Source organism: Drepanopeziza brunnea (genome assembly GCF_022702325.1).
Source record: "Drepanopeziza brunnea f. sp. 'multigermtubi' strain 214-2 chromosome Unknown ctg6, whole genome shotgun sequence".
In the NCBI taxonomy this organism is placed as follows: domain Eukaryota; kingdom Fungi; phylum Ascomycota; class Leotiomycetes; order Helotiales; family Drepanopezizaceae; genus Drepanopeziza; species Drepanopeziza brunnea.
In genome coordinates, this window is record NW_027094069.1 from 1,727,094 (window position 1) to 1,745,374 (window position 18,281).

Consider the following 18,281-nt stretch of genomic DNA (forward strand, 5'->3'; position numbering starts at 1 on the left):
CAGAAATTGATGAGCCACTGCTGATATAGCGGTAGCGCTTTCGAATGTAATCATCGGTGGCCGTCCGCCGGGTCGGTTTTTCTTTTTTTCTTTTTTACAAATCAAATTCAAGGTAACCAACGACTATCCAAGTACTTCCCGAGTCCAAGCGTTATATTGAAATTTAGGCGAACCTCGCTTTAGGGTGCGATGTCGAGGCCTATAAAGGGATACAAAGGATTGAAAAGATTTAAGACCGAATCCGACCTGATATTACAAGTAATCACGGTGTTTTTTTTTTTACAACTATATTGGAAAGGAGAGATTACAATATTATAAATAGTTAGCTAAGCGTAAATTCGACTTTAAGCGCTGATTATTACCAGCGATACGATTATTTATAGCCGGCGTAGAAAAGTCGAAAACCAATTTGAAAAAGAGATATATATTTTTTCTTGCACCTACCTCAGATCTAATTCACCATCCTCTCCACTCGCAAGCTTGTTCCTTTTCGATAAATCGCAGAATCAAATCGCAGAATCAAACCGCAGAATCATAAGACCTATACAGACACGATGCTCCTATCAAAGTCTAACCACCCGATCTTGCTGCTGGCCTTGGGCTTTCTCTTTAGTGAAGCTCAAGGATTTCTCGATGGCAGTAAAACTATCGGCTATCGATCAGTTTCCAAAGTAAGTTTGTTCTACTTGATTCACATAGCATAAGCTTGTACTAATTACGCGGATTATAGGAGGAAGCCGAGATTATCAATGCCGACAACAAGCTACATAAAGATGAAGACGCCGATAGCTTAAAGTACCTTAATCCATTAGGATTTGGTAGTTATCTAGGTGAGTTGATCTGTACAGATCGTTCCTTATTACGCAAAGCTAATTATCCAAATAATATCAGAACCTGATATCTGGCCAGGTGAACCAGGGGACTGGTATTGTGCTGTCGAAGCGGATAGTAGTAAGCTCGATAAAATACGCAAAGTATGGATCCCGGAATTTTGGAAAAGAACGGACCAGTTTGGTAACCTGATTGGGGAAGAGGAATTGTATGGAAACGAAGCCCTTACCGTGGGATATATCGGGACAGTGGTGCCAGAGCCCCAGAAAGCGTTGCGCTTCTCAGAGGTCGGTCTCAATAGGGAGCTGTCAATGCTTATTCCAACGCAAGTGATTGATAGCGATGATTTGGAACTATGGTGCAAATGCTATGAAACAAAAGAAGAGCTGAGAGAAGCTTCGGATGGGGCTATTGATTGGGAAGCTTGGGGTATTGAAGGAGATCGTGAACCAGCGAACCCTTCCTAGCTTAAGTGGTACAATGAAAGGGGGTGGCTCGTCAATTGTATATTAGAACTCATACTATCTGCTGCAATTCTACCTATTTCACCGACTCGGCTGCTTATGCCATTGCACCTTTGGAACCAACTTGCAGTCCTCCTATTCCCACTCCCGCTCTGACCCCCGCCCCTAACTCCCTCCTGCCAATGATCGTACCCTTGGTGGGAGTACAAGATAGAGGCAAGGGTTGCGGTTCCTAGTACTCTTCAGCGATACGGTCAATTTTCAGCGATAAGGTCAAAATTTTGTTGTTGAGTCTAAGGAGAGGTAGCTCTTCTAGGTGAGAGGGAAGTAGTAGAGGTGGTGGTGCCAAGGCTGGCGTACCTAATGTTAGCCACGTGACCTGGTACCTACGTTCCTACAGTATATATATATGATTCAGACTCCTAGCAGCTTCATCAGCGACATGAACGCCCCCAGACCACACCAGTAAAGCCTGATTCCAGCTATTTCATGAACCATCACTCAAATTCACAAAGCATATCTTTCCTCATCCAACAATGTCTTTTCTTCCCAGCTATCCTTGAGCCAGTTGATGTCCACAATCCGCGGGCGCCTCGTCAGTTGCACAACTCTCTTCCGCAAAGAGCTAATCAGATCTTCGTCCTGGTCCAGTAGCACGTAATGCGTAATCGATTCATCGTCGTCGTTATCTGAAATCCTCCCAGCGGCGAATCGAAACTGGTTCTGGATGATCAGATGGTCGATATTCGCCATCGTCTTCGCCCCGCCCATATCGGAAGAGACAAAACGAACAACACATCTCGCGAACATCGAGCCGGGCGTATCTTGGAGCCCTTTCCCATGTTCATCCAACTGTAGCAAAAACTCTTCTACCGAGAAAGAAGAGTTTTTGGGGTGTATCATATCATCTACCAGGGCTTTCAGGTCTTCAGGATTAGTATCCCGGGCATAGCTGTCGCCGTACACATCAACGCTGCCCGCAATCTCGTCACTAAAGCCGCCGGCAATGTGGAACATATGGGCAGGCTCGAACGGAAGTAGGTAGCGCCCCTTTCCAAGCCCGTCAGCTTCTGCTTGCTGCATGGCATCAAACACCCATGCCGGCTTCACAACATTCTTCTGTCCCATCTTTATCAGACTCGCAACCTTGACAACCCGTTTGTCTCCAATGCAAATCATATTCGGTGCCGCTCCTGGGGTTTGAAAGATATTCCCACCGTTACCTTTGATAGCTTGCTCGGTCTCCGCCTTAGTCCTCTTTGGGGCTTGCTGTGATTCGTTCATGACGCAAAAGTTTAGCCCTTCGAAAATCTTGGTTTTCGGGCCTGCGTACGGTGTCTTAATTTTGCTGTCATTGCCAGCGATACGGTACTCCTTCTTCAACCTCTTAGTTTTCCTCCGGTTTTCTACCTTTATTTCCTTTGTTTTAGATTCCTCTTCGGCGTTCTGCTTCACTTCGTCGAATTCGTCCATCGAGAGCGCCTGTTCCCAGCTCTTTTCATCCTTGAGTCTTCTGAAGCGCGGGAATCTCAGCGTGTATTTCGTCCCAAACCTATCAGATACACCCACTGACGCTGCTTTGACTTCAAGGACAATGGAATCGCAGGGCTTGATCCAAACGTCTGGCTTCTCATACTGTTTCTCGCCGCCACCGAGCCTGATGTACTCCTTAGGTGGACGCATATCATTCCAAGGAATCCATTTCCCATCGGTTTGATGATAAATTTTAGCGTAGTCTTCCCCGCGAAAACCTCCTCCAACCTTACAAAAAGAGAAACACTTCATAGGATTTGATCCTATTAGGAGCTGTCAATACTGTTGTCACTCTAGAACTAGTAGCACTCGACTTACCACGAGCGATCTGGTCTTGGTTCACACGCAGTCCACACAGGAATGATGCTAACTTGCCACCTCGATGACCTCCTCCATAGTATCCGCCAATGACGATGAGATCAAGGGATTCGCCAAACTCAGTCATGTACTCAGGTTTGACCTTCATCCACATATTGTTTCTCTCATTCAGTGAGTATGCAGAATTGGGGTTCTTCAGAACCAGACCCTCATGACCTTTATCAATCACGTCGCGTAATTGTTCTTCAATGGCTTCTTGCCCACCTAACTCGGAGGCCGTCGCGTGTGTATGAATCTCAAGTCTGCGATTGACATTCTGGATAGAGCTCTCGAGAGCTCTGTATCGTTCTCTCAGAGTGTACATGGTGATCGGCTTGTGGTTCAAGTATAAGCAGTCAAAAACGCGAAATAAAGGTCGGTTGCCTGTGTCAGCCTGATAAGGGTTGTTTCGTTCTGATTTCGCAGCCGTCTTCAAAGTACCAAAGGCCACAACTTTGTCCGCATCCATGTTCCACGTTATCATCTCTCCGTCGAGAATAATGTTCCTCACTTTTTTTTTGAAAGCACCATCGATAAATCGGGCCAGTGCCGAGTTGTCATCATCGTGGGAACTCCCATATAAATATGTGTAGTCTGTGGCTTTCCGGGAGTACCACGCAAATCTTCGCTTGCCATCCGGGCCTGTATCCATATGCATCTGCATCCGTTCTCCATCGAGTTTCTCCTCGATCCAGAACGTGTTGGTACCTTCAGCGTCTTCTTCGAGCTGCATCTTGGCAAGCATGACGGGGAACGAGTGTGACTGAAATTGGGCGAGTTGGGGCTGGAAGCAGCTCATGATTTGGATTCCTTTATCTTCAGTGCCAAGGTCAATGTTAGGATCGACTAATTCCCAACACACACGTCGCAAACTTGATGAAACATTGAAAAGAGCATCACCATCGGGATGCCAAACCTATTTTGATTGTGTCAATTGAAGTTTCTCGAATTCATGAGCAATACCCACATCAAGAACGGTTTTCTCGGTTGCTCCAATCTTCATCTGACGCAGGATAATGCGAATCAACCACATAAGCTCCTCCGCATTCATCCGACTGTAGAACTTCTCAAAGAGTGGCAACTGGTCTGCTTCCTTTGACACAGCAGCGAGCTGATCCAGCAGTGCGTTGACTTCGGCAATTCGCATATTGCCCACTTGCGTTCGCATGGATCGCTTAGACAACACCTCATAACACCTTCCTGCAAAGTCACCCGCATTCTTACTCGCCGAGTTAATCCTCTTCCAGTCCGTCAAGTTCATGGCATCCTCAGAACGAGAATTCAATCCCACCATCTTCACGACCAGCTTACCAATACTCTTCTCCTTCAGGCCATACATAGGCCTGTCGCGATCTCTCGACGGAAGGATGAGGCGAATCGCAGGGTAGAAGTCTTTCCCAACTTCACTGCGCCATCTGGATACAAATTGCTCGATAATATTTTTGCGTCTCTCGTGAGGGGTCATCGTGTTGGATCCATGACCTTTCTTTCGACTATTACTCGCAGGCCCACCGACCTTGGCCTTATTCTCCGTCAAGGGTATGAAGAGACTGTTCACAAGCTGGTGGAAAGGCGGTGTTTTCCTTTTGTTCTTGGGCCGACCAGGGTACCTTTCAAGTTAGTCTAGGGAGGAGACATTCTTGAGCTTCACTTACTTTTCGTTCAGTTCTTCCTCGGTCAAAGGGCCGTGGCCATACATAAGCTCGTGATCTCCGTCATCGTCGGTCTCATCGCCGCTGTGGACTGAGAGCGGCATTTTCAACAGCGGGGGAGAATCAAGCGGCCGCCTTGGAAAGAAGCAGGAAAAAAACCGTACTGAAGTCTGGATCTTGTCGAATAGTCTCGGCGACGATGGTCGAGTAGCCGCGGTTGCCTTAATTCAGGCAGGTATCGCGTCTGGGTAACGTAGTCACGTGCCGCGGTAGCCCCTCTGAGCCGCAGGGCGGCCAAACGTCGGTATCAATTGCTGGCTGTCATCCTGTCTCATTTGTCTCACCTACCTCAATTACGTTGTAATTCGTACAGTCATATTTTCACGGCCAGCAGTTGCAACATCGCGAGACCGTTATTGCCACTGATCCATCATTCCAACCAGTTCCAAGACGACAAGGAACCCCGTGATCCATCCAGCCTCCAAGCCTTTTACGGAGTGCGCCTTGACAGTGATAACGTGACCTTCTGGCCCACAGAGCCAAGGTCCCGACAGCGTGCGGTTACCTCCGTTCATGCGAAAGTTCGACATTAAGCCTCGTCGATGCCCACGTGCCTGGCTGGCTCCTCTGGTCAACTTACTACTACAACTACCCTAGTTGTACGGATATAATCAAGTAAGTGGCTATTGGACGCATCAAGCAATCGGACAGGCCATAGATAAGGTCTGCATGGAAACGAATTGCATGATGCAGGTCGGCGGCGACAGGGCCAGTTCTTGTTGTTGTTGTTGTTGCATTTGGGCCCAACTTCTAAAGTAGGCGGGCTGGCAGGCTTATCCTACGGCATTGATTGGACATGCCTTTCCTCGGGCCATCTCCTGAACTTCTGGACTCTGTTCTCAAGTTCTCATGTTTTCATATCAGCCAGCCAGGGTGTCCCAAAGCTGATAAGGAAGAACGAAGGTCGCTCGCTGTTCCTGTCCCGCATATACGGTACGGAGACGTGTTCAGCCAAAGATAACAAACGCCGTTATCGGGCAGGTTCTGGCTGGGCTGTCTCTATCCTCTAGCTTCTTCGCCTTTGCTATCCTGATCGAAGAATTTTCTCTGCGGATTTTGTCGGCATCTCGCAGTTTGAGGCAGGTCGCAAGCGAGGTTATCTGTCATACAGCGGTGAAGTCGCTTTGCTTGCTTGCTTGCTTGCTTGTGTGCAATGCCAGCGTGTACCTACCGGTACTCCTGTCCGCACACAAGAATATAAGACCCCTGGGCATACCGTGCGTGCGTGCAGTACAGTACATTACAGTACAGTACAGGAAAAGATTGGCAGGCCAAAGCAACCGAAGTGGAAGCCCAAAAATGACGAGAAGGGCATGGTTGCGTTAAAATAGAACTGGTACATCAAGCCTGGTTGATAAGCTACCGTACGGAGTAGACGCAGCTTGGCCTGGCCGGGAATAGCGAATGGAGTTGCGTAGGAATCGAGAAAGCACCAAAGATAGAGAATAATATAGTATTCCACTACTGGCCTCGCGCTCTCGTGTCGTCTCGTTCCGTCTCCTCACCGCTGAAGAGAGTCATAGAAGTCGGGTGTCCAAAGAGAGGTTGGAGATCCGATTAGGTACGGTCTGATAGGTTGTCGAGGTATATGGACAAGGATAAATACGAACAAGACGAACAAGGCCACAAAGCAAACAAGTACCGGTAGTATTTCTGGTATGTCTATGTACAACTAGCTCCTCTAGGACCTCTATCCCATCAACCTGATCCACGATAAGACTGGCCAAGGCAAAATACAGATCCGGAGGTCATCCTACCGTAGTGCTGGCCAAGCCAAGGCTGATTGATCCAGCCGCACGTTTACCTTTCCTTCCTCAACACGAGAGCACTTCAACAAGCCGTCCGCCCTCTTCTCTACTCGCAACCCTCTTCACCTCAATATGAACAGTCGGAAAGAGAGACCATGTCTGTTATTGCGAAACGCGATATTGCGCCAATGTCTCCTCCCTCAACAACCGCCACCCCCAGCTCCGGACTTAGCACTCCTACCGCGCCGGTCGTGATCCCTGTGAAGGGCCAACATGATGCTACACTCGAGCGAAGCCGACATGGGAAGAAGGAAAAGAGGATGCGAAATATCCATTCGCCAAATGCTGTTCCACCTTCGGTAGCGGCCCTCCTTGCGCTCACCTCGATCCCTCCTCCGCGAGGCAGCAGGCGCCAGGGTGGCCAAGGTCAAAGGTTGACTGTAAATGCCATACTCGAACATACCAGGGCATCTGAGAAGCAGTTGGGCATAAGCTTAGGAAAGAGTCATCTTCACCTTCTACTGAGTCCTCCCGAAGAGGACTCTGAGGTCACCGAGAGCGAGACAGGTTGTGAATCCCTCTTATCGAGGCGCACAACATGGAGTGGATCTGTTCCCTCCCTGGAGGACGATGGCTCCATTTCTGAAGCCATTTCTGAAGCATCGCCTTCCTCTGGATCCCCCGTCACCGTTGGCTTCCGCGGGAGACGGACGCCTCCCAAGAGGAAGCAATCGCTCCTACTTCCTCTATCGGTTCCGTCGGAAGACCACCCTTTGTCCGTTGTCGATGTGGAAGAAATGGATTTTCGGGTTTTTAGAAAGAGGGGCGAAGAACAAGAGAGGCCGGATACCGAAGCGACCCCCCAGCGCAAGTCAGCTTTCAAGTCAAATCTGACGGCTTCCTTAAGGGCGCTAAAGTCAGCCGCGAAGTCATTCTCGAGCCTCACAACACCATTAATCGCGCCGGACGATTTCCTAACGAGGTCCATTATTTCCATTGACCCTCAAGTACCATTTACAGACGAACGCATGCCATCACTCGAGGATACCCCGACACCTGCATTACGCCGATATCTCAACCCGACTTCCAACCCCCCAGGCGAAGTACACGTATCGGCCTCGATACAGATGCAAACTTACAAGATAACTCGCACTGGGAAAAGCACTTCACCAAGTGTCATTAGCCGGCGTACCGTCCCGACTCCGGAAGAAGAGACCGAGGCCTCAGTTCCATTCATACGTCAGCGAGACATGCGAGAGAATAGCGATTTCATTCGGGTGGCAGTCATGGAGATGCTCATGCGAAAGAAGGGGAAGTTGGACAATCAGAAGCCTGGTAGAGCTCGCTGGGCTCTGCCACCTAGGAAGCCATCAGGAGCCTACGAAATTTCTGTCACCGGTATCCCAGCGAGATGGGTTTCGGTTACAAATTGAAACCCAGGACCAGATATTACCCACCGTGAGAGAAGGGTGAATGTCACACCGCATGGTCGGGCTCTGATCAGTAAGCGGCCTCGTGCGTGGCGCCTTGAAAGAATTAAGAGTACGAACTCTAATCTCCCGCCGTGTGATACGGAACTCTCGCGTGCCTAATTATATTAAAGTTTTTGGGGAGAAGAGTTTTTTCGGGAAGCACGAAGGGTCCAACGGCTCCAACCCACTTGACGATTTCAGGGATCAGGTCGACTGAGTAATGGGTAGTTTCCAAGACTTCTTCCTACCCGAGGTGGGGCTCGAAGATTGGAGTGGTAGGTTGTGAGAGCACGCGCAAACTGGAGGAGAGATTTCATAGAACCACTGAAGAAGCAGAATCTTACGCTTGGTGTTGCATTTGGCATTTGGGGCTGCACAGTAACATCGACTGGCCGCATGGCATCGGGTATTATGGGATCGGATGGGAATGGACCGTATGCATTGCGTGGTCATTGATGGAGTTTGCATGGTTTGCGATGCGATACCACTTTTTTTTTGCCTTTTTTTTGCCATTTTTTTTCCCCTTTGTGACTCCGTATTTTTGGTTTGCTGCATCGCTGGCTGGGTTGGGTTCCGGAGGATTCCGAAGGAGAGTTACGTAGGTACATAGCTTGGCAGAAGAACTGCATGATCTTGAACTCTGAAGGGATTGCGAATTTAAGAATCCCATGAAACTGTTCCCAAGATTTTTGTTGGAGACGGAATGTGATCTCGTGATCTTTCAAGTCTAGGGCTGGGAAATGACTGTCATAGACTTGAGTCAAGTGTCTTATGCCTTTAATGCGAGGAATAAAATCGCACTCTCTGAATTTACGATGCATAATTCCATTTTCACAGTCTGTCTTGAAAGCCTTGCGATATGTAAAACGCAATACCCCATATCTTATCGACGCACACTATTCCCTTGGACGACTTGCATAATAGCGTTATGAGAGAGCGTACGTTTCCGTAGGGACGACAAGTGGTGAAGCCAGGTTTTGGAGCTGAACGAGTAGGTTGGTTGTAGATGAGTGGTATGATAATCAAGTTCCAAGGTCGGGGTGAGAAGGTATTTCTCGCCTGCCGCTGTAAAAACTTATACCGGGTTGATATAAGTAAATTCTAGCACCGCTTACCATCAACTTGCGTGAAGGTGAGATGCGGTGGCTCAGCGGCGTGTAGCGCAGCTCGTAGTCATCCCCTCGTCCCGTAAGTTGATCGTAGATATCGGAAAACCTATTCAATTAGGTTTGTAGACTGGAACCTCATAATAGTATATGAGTTTCCAGTTGAGTTTTTACGTTTTCTTGATCTATTTTTATTTTCTTCTATCGGAAAACCTATTCAATTAGGTTTGTAGACTGGAACCTCATAATAGTATATGAGTTTCCAGTTGAGTTTTTGCGTTTTCTTGATCTATTTTTATTTTCTTCACGAGCACAAATGAGGCATCGCGAGTATCGGCAAGATACCCCTTGGTAATCACAAGGCTACCATCACGTGGATGCTCAGCCTTGCAAATCTCCCCTAAAACCTAAACCAAAATAACAACACCCATCTTAGAGACCCATCTTAGAGAACCACAGCACAAGGACCGATGAGTATCGCTATACATGCTCCCCTCTGCCCGGTACGATCACGACCGTCTCCCGCTCGCGATCCAACCGTAGCTCGATGACTGCTCCTCGAACCACATCCCAAGACATTCGGCTTGGCTCAGCAGCACAGGATGCAGCCCTCAGAGGAGCTTCGTTAGCTTTTGGGAAACCGCCTGTCAAACCGAAGCCCAAGATTAATACCTACAGCGGGAAAAATGGCGCCCTCGCTGCGGCAAACTCAGTCGAAGGGGGCGCACGCCAGAGTCAGGGCCAAAACCAGAATTCCCGGAACGTAAGGGCCTCAGGTCTGGAAGACCCCAGAGGGCCCGGAGGTGACCAAAGGCTAGCATACCAGAATACTGGATCAAGTATTGGCAGTAGGACGAATGTGGGAGGGCTGGATCGCAACGTCACTCCGCAACGGCCAGCAGGGGGAAGGGGGTATCTTCAGCCTCCAGGAGCTCTGTCCGACCAGTCGAGATCTGCCTCCTTCATAGCTGCCACAATCGCAGCCTCGCGCTCAGCATCCACAAGCCCGAATACAACGGGCCAGCAAGAGATTTATGCTGCGAAACTGCGTAGACCCCAGGGTTCACGGTCGCCGTCTATCAGGAGTATGAACTCCTCGCGGAGTTCTGAATATGCATTGGATACGACTCCCATACCGCCGACTACTTCCTTGATTGGGATGTTTGAGAAGAATGAGGCATCTACCCGCTCTGTCAAGCGGTTTCCTGCCGAAAGAGCAGCTAAAGCAACTCCGACGAAAGTCGTCAGACCAGCTGAATCCGAGTCTCATCTGTCCAGGCCAGCTCGAACACCTTCGCCTCTAGCAAATTTAGAACGAAGCCCTCCAGTTAAAGAAAACAAGCCAACATTGGGACCCAAAAGCGCTTCCGAGAAATCCGAAGCTCGGAAACCTCCTACAGGACAAAAACCCTCCCTTCCTCCTACGAAGCCTATCCCCGTCCCAAGGAAAACAAGACCCCCTGTACTCGAGCTTGATCCCGATAATGACGCCTCTTCGGACGACTCCTTCGTCTCCGCATCAGACTACCAAACCGAAAGCACTTCTCCGTACCAGCTTTCTTTCCGCGCCGAACTCGCCGCCAGAAAGTCTCGTCCCCAACACTCCAACATCTCAGCCACCTCCTCTGTAACAGCCGTTGACTCCCTCGCCAACGCCATTGTAGCCTCTTCCCTCGCTTCCTCACGCGCCGCATCCCCCGCCAAATCTCTAAACTCGTCGTCTAACACCTTATACCCGGCACCCCCTCCCCCGCGACGAAGCGGAAGAACACACCTCTTCTACCATTCGAAGGACGACCCAACGCGGACACCCAGCCCCGCGAAGCCACAGGGGCCGGTACTCAAAACCACACTACGGAAGAAGAAAAGCAAAGCGGAAATTGACGAGCGGGAGAAGCGACAAGGGAAGAAGAGCTTCGTGAAGAAACACCCAAACAAGCACAACGAAGGCGACCGAAAACGTTGGCGCGACGCCATCACCGAGCGCGAGCGCAAACGCTACGAAGCCGTATGGGCCTCGAATAAGGGGCTCTTCGCCAACGGGGAGCCCGGGAGCGAAGGCCGCGTCGTGAACGTCGTGGTGCGGGACTTGTGGAGCCGGAGCCGGCTGCACCCCGACGTGTTGGAGGAGGTTTGGGAGCTGGTCGATCGCGGGAAGAGCGGCGGCCTGGAGAAGGAGGAGTTCGTGGTGGGCCTGTGGCTGGTGGATCAGAGGCTGAAGGGGCGGAAGCTGCCGATTAGGGTCAGCGAGAGCGTATGGAAGAGTGTTGGGGTTCTGAGTGGAATCAAGGTTAGGAAGGCCTACAAATGAGCCTGAGCCACTTGGACAATGGATAGATACTGGGTAGGTCCCGACGCGGAAGGTGAAGAGGTACTACATTGGATGAACCGATAAAAGACGGCAGATGTAATAAAGCTGGCTGGCCGTTGGACAGACACGGCAGCAAGGCCGCGGCGCTCTTGACTGAACGCACCGAGAGGAGAGGAGAGGAGAGCTCGGGGAAGAGATTTTCATGCCTGCATGCATGTATGCATGCGTGTTTTAATACCCAGCGCTCTGCTCTGCGGAGTAGGGATGGATACCAGCCATTAATCAGACCTTCGACCCGAGAAAAGAGAGAGGGCCCAACTGTAGATATGGAGACGGTAGCTAGAGCCCCTGAGATTCCGCGTATTTCGGACTTGACCACAACAATAAACAGTAAAGAAAATGACATTAACTGACTATCGGCTCGGTCCGACTTAGCTCAGCTCAGCTCAGCTCAGCTCGCCTCGGCAAAGCAAAAAACAAGATAAAAACACACATATACATACCGCTATATACCCCCTTTCTCTTGTTTACTTTTGTCTAAGCGAGGTACCGGTACTCGTAAGCGAAACTCATCGCTACTCGCTCTCTCGACTACTGTGTGTGCCTCTACCCCAGAAGTGGTGGGTGAGAAACGCTTGCACAGAGTTTTATTTCACGTCGTAAGCGAAGAGAGCCGCCGAGGGTATTTTGCATTAGGTTTAACTTCGTTCCGTCCCGGTTTACCCTTGCTTTATTTAGTTCTAGTCTCTATCAGAACAAGTACGGGGGTTACCAGAGAGGTTCTCGCCCTCACGTTCACTGGTGGCCGTTTGCTGCTGTGTGTCCCATTCTGACCATCGTCCATGTCGAAATTCTAGCCCTCGCTCCAACGCCGCCGAAAACGCCTCGCGATCCGCCCTGTCCCAATGCCCCATATCTATGCTATGCCCTTTTAGTGATCATTGACCGTCGTCCCATGCCGTGTTCCGTCGTCGCATTCATTCGTATTACAGTACCAGCCCCATTCCAATTTCTACTCCCGTCATCACCCATCAGAACACACAATCTTGTACCCCAGCAAGACAATCATCAAAAGCAGCGTGGCCAGAATCTGCAACGACATCGGCCCTCCCTCCTTCACAACAACCACGTCCTGTTGATCCACCACCCCGTCATCCAGAATCACGTCCTTCTCAACCATGAACGTCACCTGCGGCGGCGTCGGCGGCGGCCCCGAGAGCCGCCGGACAATGGCATCGAAACTCAGTATCCTCCCTCTGAATTCGACAACCTTTGCCAGCGGCCCGCCTACCACATCGAGAAAGCTTCGTTTCCTCGGCCCCTCGGCCTCTGCTTCGGTCAGCGGCTCTTGTTCTTCGCGCTGCTCGCTCTCCTCGCGCTGGATCGTGTTGCGTCCGATGCGCTCCTTAGCCACACTAACACTATCGCGACTGGCACTCAGCGGAATTCCTCGCGCTGCGTTGGCGCTGGTCTTGAGGTCCTCTGCTTTGGTTCCGACGGCAACATCGAGCTGGTGGACCAGCTGGATCAAGTAGGTGAAGATATGCTGCGCCTCGACCTCGATATCGTCCTTCTCCCTCGCCGTCAACAGATTCTCCGCATCCGCTATCCTCTTCTTGAACTCCCTCTTCAGATCCTCGCCATCTTCGCTCCCGACAAAATTGAAGAATTGCAGTCCGGCGACAGGCTCGCTAGGTCGAGGCGGGAAGTTGTGGTTGGGTTCCGAGCGCGTGGGCGCCGTGTCGCTTTCGGACTGCGAGTGCGCCTGCCGGGACGTCGAACGAGGGGGGACAGCGGAGTCGTCGATGCTGTAAGGGCGAATGGGGGACCTGTCGCGATCCCAGAATGTGGTGCCGTGGCCGCCTGCATCTTTGAGCGCAGCGCGTAGGTAGCGACCGCCTGAGAAGAGCGCCATGTAGAGGACCCATGCGTAGGCTAGGAGGACGTGTGGGTTTGCTTCTACGGAAACTTTGGTGTGGGCGAGGAATTGGGAGAGGGGCCCGGAGTGAGAGATTGCGGCTAGCTGGACGTCAATTTGGTAGTCGGGGACATTGGCGAGGGTGCGGAGGTCTGCTAAGAGACGGTCTGCTCGTAGGAGGCCTGGCAGGCGTAGGTGGGTGAGGAGGGAGTGAGTTCGGCCGCAGATCCTCGGGATATGGAGTATGGGTGGTTCTGTCGAGGTGGGGGAGAGGAGGGGGATGGTCCTGGAGTCCAAGAGGGGTTTATCGGGGTCGCAGGCATCTTGGTACCCTTTTATGGTAGTCGGGAGTTGCGGGGAGCAGAGGATGGTGGCCCAGAGGCTTTCGAAAGTGTTGTAGATGGGCGCAATGTGGAGGAGGCCTGAGACGTAGGTAGAGGGGTTATTCGTGTATGGTGGCAACGCCAGAGGGAGTCGGCTGAGGATCAGGCGGTTTAGTTGCGTATGCAGAGGACGCGTAGATATATTGACTGTGGTTTCTGTGAGTACTTTTCTATCTGCTGAAGCAAACGGGCCGTACTTCTCTCGGAAAGCGAATGAGGGTTGATCGGAGGAGAGGGTATCGAAGACGGCGTAGGGATGTTGTCGGACATTTTGTCGTTATCCAGGCATGAGGAAAAGAAGAGAAGAGAAATGATCAATACATGAACAGCGGTAAGGAATGAAAATATAAGAGGGTTATTATGAATAGAGTAGGGAATGAATACGGTGGGTTGTTTGATATTCACTTGGTGATCGATCGATGCTTACGGTAAGTAGCCCGAGGTGCTTTCGGCGTCAGGTCAAGAAAGTTTAAATCTTGGCCAGACGCGACTGCGATGATGGGAACTGAGCGCGAGCGAGACAAAGGCGATGGCAACGACAGATACGACAACATAGCGATAACAAAGGGAATAGAGAAGCAAAGATGAAGAGGAAGAAGAAGGAGGAGAAGAAGAAGAGAAAGAGGAATTTACTGTTGATACTGTTGGCGCTGTTGGCGGTTCCATGTTTCCCTCGATCTTTTCTCTCACGCTAAGTTCCGGTAGACAACGTACGGCCAGGGGGCGTATATTTCGATTTCGATCTTTGCTCATGAATACCGTATGTACATATGGTGGCGAGAGGTCGCAGCGGACGGGAGGCAAAAATATATCCACATCCGTACGTAATTATGAAGGAAATGCTTGTCTCACTTCACAATCCAACCACCGTTCTGGGACCCCACAAGCTTTCGGGATCGACATTTCGTCCTCGCTTTAAGTACGGAATCTCATCTAGGGAGGACCTAGGTACCGGTACAAAGGTAGATACTTAAACAAGCCGGGCTAATCGGCCTCTCCAAACAACATATGGCCGGCCTGATGGCAAATTCTATAGTCAAGGACCTATGTCCGCAGATTGGTAGGACAGTAGGACAGACTCTTTTAACTACATCATTGTATGTCTCACTGGCACGGGAATATCCTACGCTCTGCTATCCTCCTCCAAAAGTTCAGCAATGAAAAGAAAGTCCCTTGCTCTGCTCTGCAATAGCAAACTGTTATTAAGTAGATATATTGGGCTATTGCCCCGCTCGCTAAGCTCGCGATGGGCCCGGAGGGAAGGGATATGAATGGTATTGGAGATGTTTTGGCTTGAATTTAGGGATTTGATAATATCGGGCCATAGGAAGAGACTGGGAGACACGTAACCACGACTTACTTCTCCCTGTTTCTACGTAAGAGAGGACTCGAGGATTATCATCTGCGATATTCTCGCCGGCAGATCTGGTCACGGGATCAATCGTACCTACTGCCGCGAATCACGGGGCCAAGATCAATGTCTTGTCAGTGACTCCCTCTCCTGCATCTTGTCCCATCTCATCTCATCTCATCTCATCTACTAGCTCTCTGAATATGTACAGTACAACTACCGATACAACTGTCTACCGTACGGTACAGTAAGTAATATAATATTCTTATTTCTTTTTTTCGGTTTCACGGATGCATGCATGGTTGGTTGGGGCCGCAGAAAGCTCGACCTCGTCCAAAGCCAAAGCAACGACGAACGTCCAGCGATTGGATCCAAGCAACACCACCCACCAACCTCCTCTTGCTTGGAAGCCGAAGAAATTCTGTGGCTGGGAGGAGGAGAGAGGGCAAGGCAAGCAGGTACAGTACGGTACGGTACGGTACGGTACGGTACCTACGGTACTGATCTACTGATCTGGCCTTGGATCTCAGGTGAGCCAGCCAGCCAGCCACCACACCTCGAGTGTACCGTGCATCCATCCAACCCAAACCCCCACTTCATTTTCCATCTCCCATCCCCATCACTCATCCCCTCCATCAACACCATTTTTTCACTCGAGCATTGCATTCATTCGTTTCTTCTCTTGTCGCGAGACTCTTTTCCTCCGTGCTATTTGCAATTGCCGACGCGCTGTCATACTGTTTCGCGTCACGCGCATCGCCGACGAAGAGCCAGACAGGCGTGACTGGCGGTCATGCCCTTCGTGACGGTCGAGAACCACGTCAACCTGTCATTGATAAATCTCAACGTCGCCCCGGGCACTTTTCTGGCCTGCATCGCACTTGCATTCACCTACCTATACATCCTGCACGCCCGAAACAATTCCCGACTCCGACCCCGCGTCCGCCGCCAGGCCCAGGTCACATATTTCCCCCCCGAGAAGAAAAACTCCCTTCAAGATGCTGAAGCAACCCACCATCGAAGACTTGGAACAGGAGTTCGACGACCACCCTTCGTTGCACGCATCTCTGCGCGATTTCGAGCCAACAAGCAGCGAGATCCGCCAGCTGTCGCCGTCCCCCCGCTTTGGCTACCCTTCACATCATTCTGGCTTCCGCTCCGACAGCGACTCGGAGATGGCAGAGTCGATGTCGGGGGGCAGGTTCAGCCCACCAGCGTGGCGACGCGACGGAAACGGCAACCGAAGCAGCGGCTTCTGGAATAGGTCGACATTGGGCAAGCGTGGTAGGGAAGACTCGAGAGAAAGTAGTCCGGAATACGAAGACGCGCAAGACGGAGAGGACGCAATCCTGGCTGCTGCTCAGAGAACAAGGTTGCCTACTGGATCAATGTCGCCCGAGAAGCAAAGAAGTCCGAGCCCTGGGGTATATCCAGGCTCGGAGGTTTTTGGCAGAACGTTTGGAGGAGGTGTGAAGCGCGAAGACGGAGATGAAACTTTAGTCCCATCAACAGAGAATCCAAATAATTGTACGAAGCAGATTTCCTTGCTGTCATGGACTCACTGACGATCTGTAGACATCCGATTTGCAGTTAGAGCAGAAGTCCAACATAGGACGGAGCCGCTTGAGGCCGCTTTCTCTTTCTTCAGAAACAAGTTCAACACAGCTACCCAGTCATGGACCTCTTTAGCGACCTCAATGCTCGTCGCATTCCTCTCTTTCCTCGCTGTACAGAGACTGTTTCAGCCTGGCCCTCCGCCTCCGGTTCCCGATCTGGTTAAGGTAGCTGGATTAGCGAAAGCATTCGAACCTCTCATATTCTACTCCGAGAATGGCGTACAGCAAGTTGGGGATCTTCAAGCGACTGGTGTAGCAGTTTGGGATCTTGGGGAGAGCGTACGGTCGACGAATATGACTTCGGCACCTATTATCGTCAAAGAACTGGATGGATTAAGCGAGAGTCTTAAGACATTGGCCATTGAGCTGACCAGATTCTTTGCGAACGTGGACGGCGATGTTGACGGGTAATTGAATCTTACCTCGTGTGGAAATTAATCTAATAATATCGTAGAATTTTAATAGTAATGGATTGGGCCAAGCGCGAGCTCTCCCAACTCCAGCTCCTCCCACCCTCACCAATGACCGCCGCCTTCGATAACGTTCACACCCTCTTCACCCGCCTCGGCGTCTTTGAGACCCCTTCCGGAACCCCGACACGTGTCGGTGCCCTGGCAACTTCGATCTTCGGGCTTTCAACACAGCAACGCACCCGCCAAACCCTACAGCGCACTTTCACCGAATTCCTCTCCGTCCTCGAAGAATCCATCAATTCAGAGCTCACGCACTCCCTCGCCCTGTTTTCACTATTCGAAGCCATCGACCGCCAGTTCGGCAACCTCGCGCGGACAGTAGCCCGCGAATCCGACGCCCAGGATTCCGCGCAGGACGACCTCCTATCCTCTCTATGGACAAAGCTGCTAGGCCCCAATGCGAACACGCTGCACAAGTTTGAGAAGAACAAGAAACTGCTCCAGAATATCCGGTCCAAGACCGTTCAGAACAAAAATATTCTGGAAGACCATAATCGCAAGCTTCTGATGCTGAAAGCGAACCTGGAGAACTTGCGACGCAAGCTGGTGAGTCCGCTTGTACGAGCGAATGGGAGTACCTTGGGCGTGGAAGAGCAGATTCGGGGACTGGAGGAAGTCAGTGGGTACCTAGGTGGAGTGCGAGAGAAGCAGAAGACGAAGTTGATGGAGTTCCTCTACGGGGCGGGAAGTGGGAGTGCGAGGAGGGTAGCGGGCATTGAGGATGGCTGGGCTCGGTGATAGTATTTTCTTGCACCTAGCTTTCCTCAACTCCCTGGTGTGAGTGTGAAATTCTGTCTTGAATAGTTCTGCATCAGCTTGGTTGTGCCTTGCCTCTGGATATACGGGGTCTAATATTACGGAGAGGCTGCTGGGCTTGGGTAGATGAATATTTTTTGGGAGTCGCTGGGCGAAGAGACGGGTGGATGTTTCGGCGCATTGACGGTGTTTTTTTTGGGGGGGGGGGGATTGTGCTGCTGATTTGAGTCCTTGCGACTCTCTGTGCCCT

At 50.9% G+C, this 18,281-nt stretch overlaps 6 protein-coding genes across 6 annotated transcripts; 4 read left to right on the plus strand and 2 right to left on the minus strand.

Annotated features, from left to right (window-relative positions):
• Positions 1-554: 554 nt before the first annotated feature.
• L3040_004325 (uncharacterized protein) lies at positions 555-1,298 on the plus strand (the record flags this gene model as incomplete). The annotated part of the gene is made up of 3 exons (XM_007288896.2): positions 555-671; positions 731-830; positions 892-1,298. 3 exons carry the CDS (start codon positions 555-557, stop codon positions 1,296-1,298), a joined length of 624 nt encoding a protein of 207 aa, XP_007288958.2.
• A 504-nt stretch (positions 1,299-1,802) lies between these two features.
• Positions 1,803-4,941, minus strand: L3040_004326 (uncharacterized protein; the record flags this gene model as incomplete). Its single annotated transcript, XM_007288895.1, has 4 exons — positions 1,803-3,091; positions 3,147-4,101; positions 4,153-4,795; positions 4,841-4,941. The coding sequence occupies 4 exons, from the start codon at positions 4,939-4,941 to the stop codon at positions 1,803-1,805; spliced, it is 2,988 nt and encodes a 995-aa protein (XP_007288957.1).
• Positions 4,942-6,833: 1,892 nt separating this feature from the next.
• Positions 6,834-8,078, plus strand: L3040_004327 (uncharacterized protein; the record flags this gene model as incomplete). The annotated part of the gene is made up of 1 exon (XM_007288894.2): positions 6,834-8,078. The coding sequence occupies one exon, from the start codon at positions 6,834-6,836 to the stop codon at positions 8,076-8,078; it is 1,245 nt and encodes a 414-aa protein (XP_007288956.2).
• Positions 8,079-9,770: 1,692 nt separating this feature from the next.
• Positions 9,771-11,534, plus strand: L3040_004328 (uncharacterized protein; the record flags this gene model as incomplete). Its single annotated transcript, XM_007288893.2, has 1 exon — positions 9,771-11,534. One exon carries the CDS (start codon positions 9,771-9,773, stop codon positions 11,532-11,534), a length of 1,764 nt encoding a protein of 587 aa, XP_007288955.2.
• Positions 11,535-12,558: 1,024 nt separating this feature from the next.
• Positions 12,559-14,105, minus strand: L3040_004329 (uncharacterized protein; the record flags this gene model as incomplete). Its single annotated transcript, XM_007288892.2, has 2 exons — positions 12,559-13,982; positions 14,033-14,105. The coding sequence occupies 2 exons, from the start codon at positions 14,103-14,105 to the stop codon at positions 12,559-12,561; spliced, it is 1,497 nt and encodes a 498-aa protein (XP_007288954.2).
• Positions 14,106-16,184: 2,079 nt separating this feature from the next.
• L3040_004330 (uncharacterized protein) lies at positions 16,185-18,013 on the plus strand (the record flags this gene model as incomplete). The annotated part of the gene is made up of 3 exons (XM_007288891.2): positions 16,185-16,713; positions 16,762-17,209; positions 17,257-18,013. 3 exons carry the CDS (start codon positions 16,185-16,187, stop codon positions 18,011-18,013), a joined length of 1,734 nt encoding a protein of 577 aa, XP_007288953.1.
• Between the last annotated feature and the right edge of the window lie 268 nt (positions 18,014-18,281).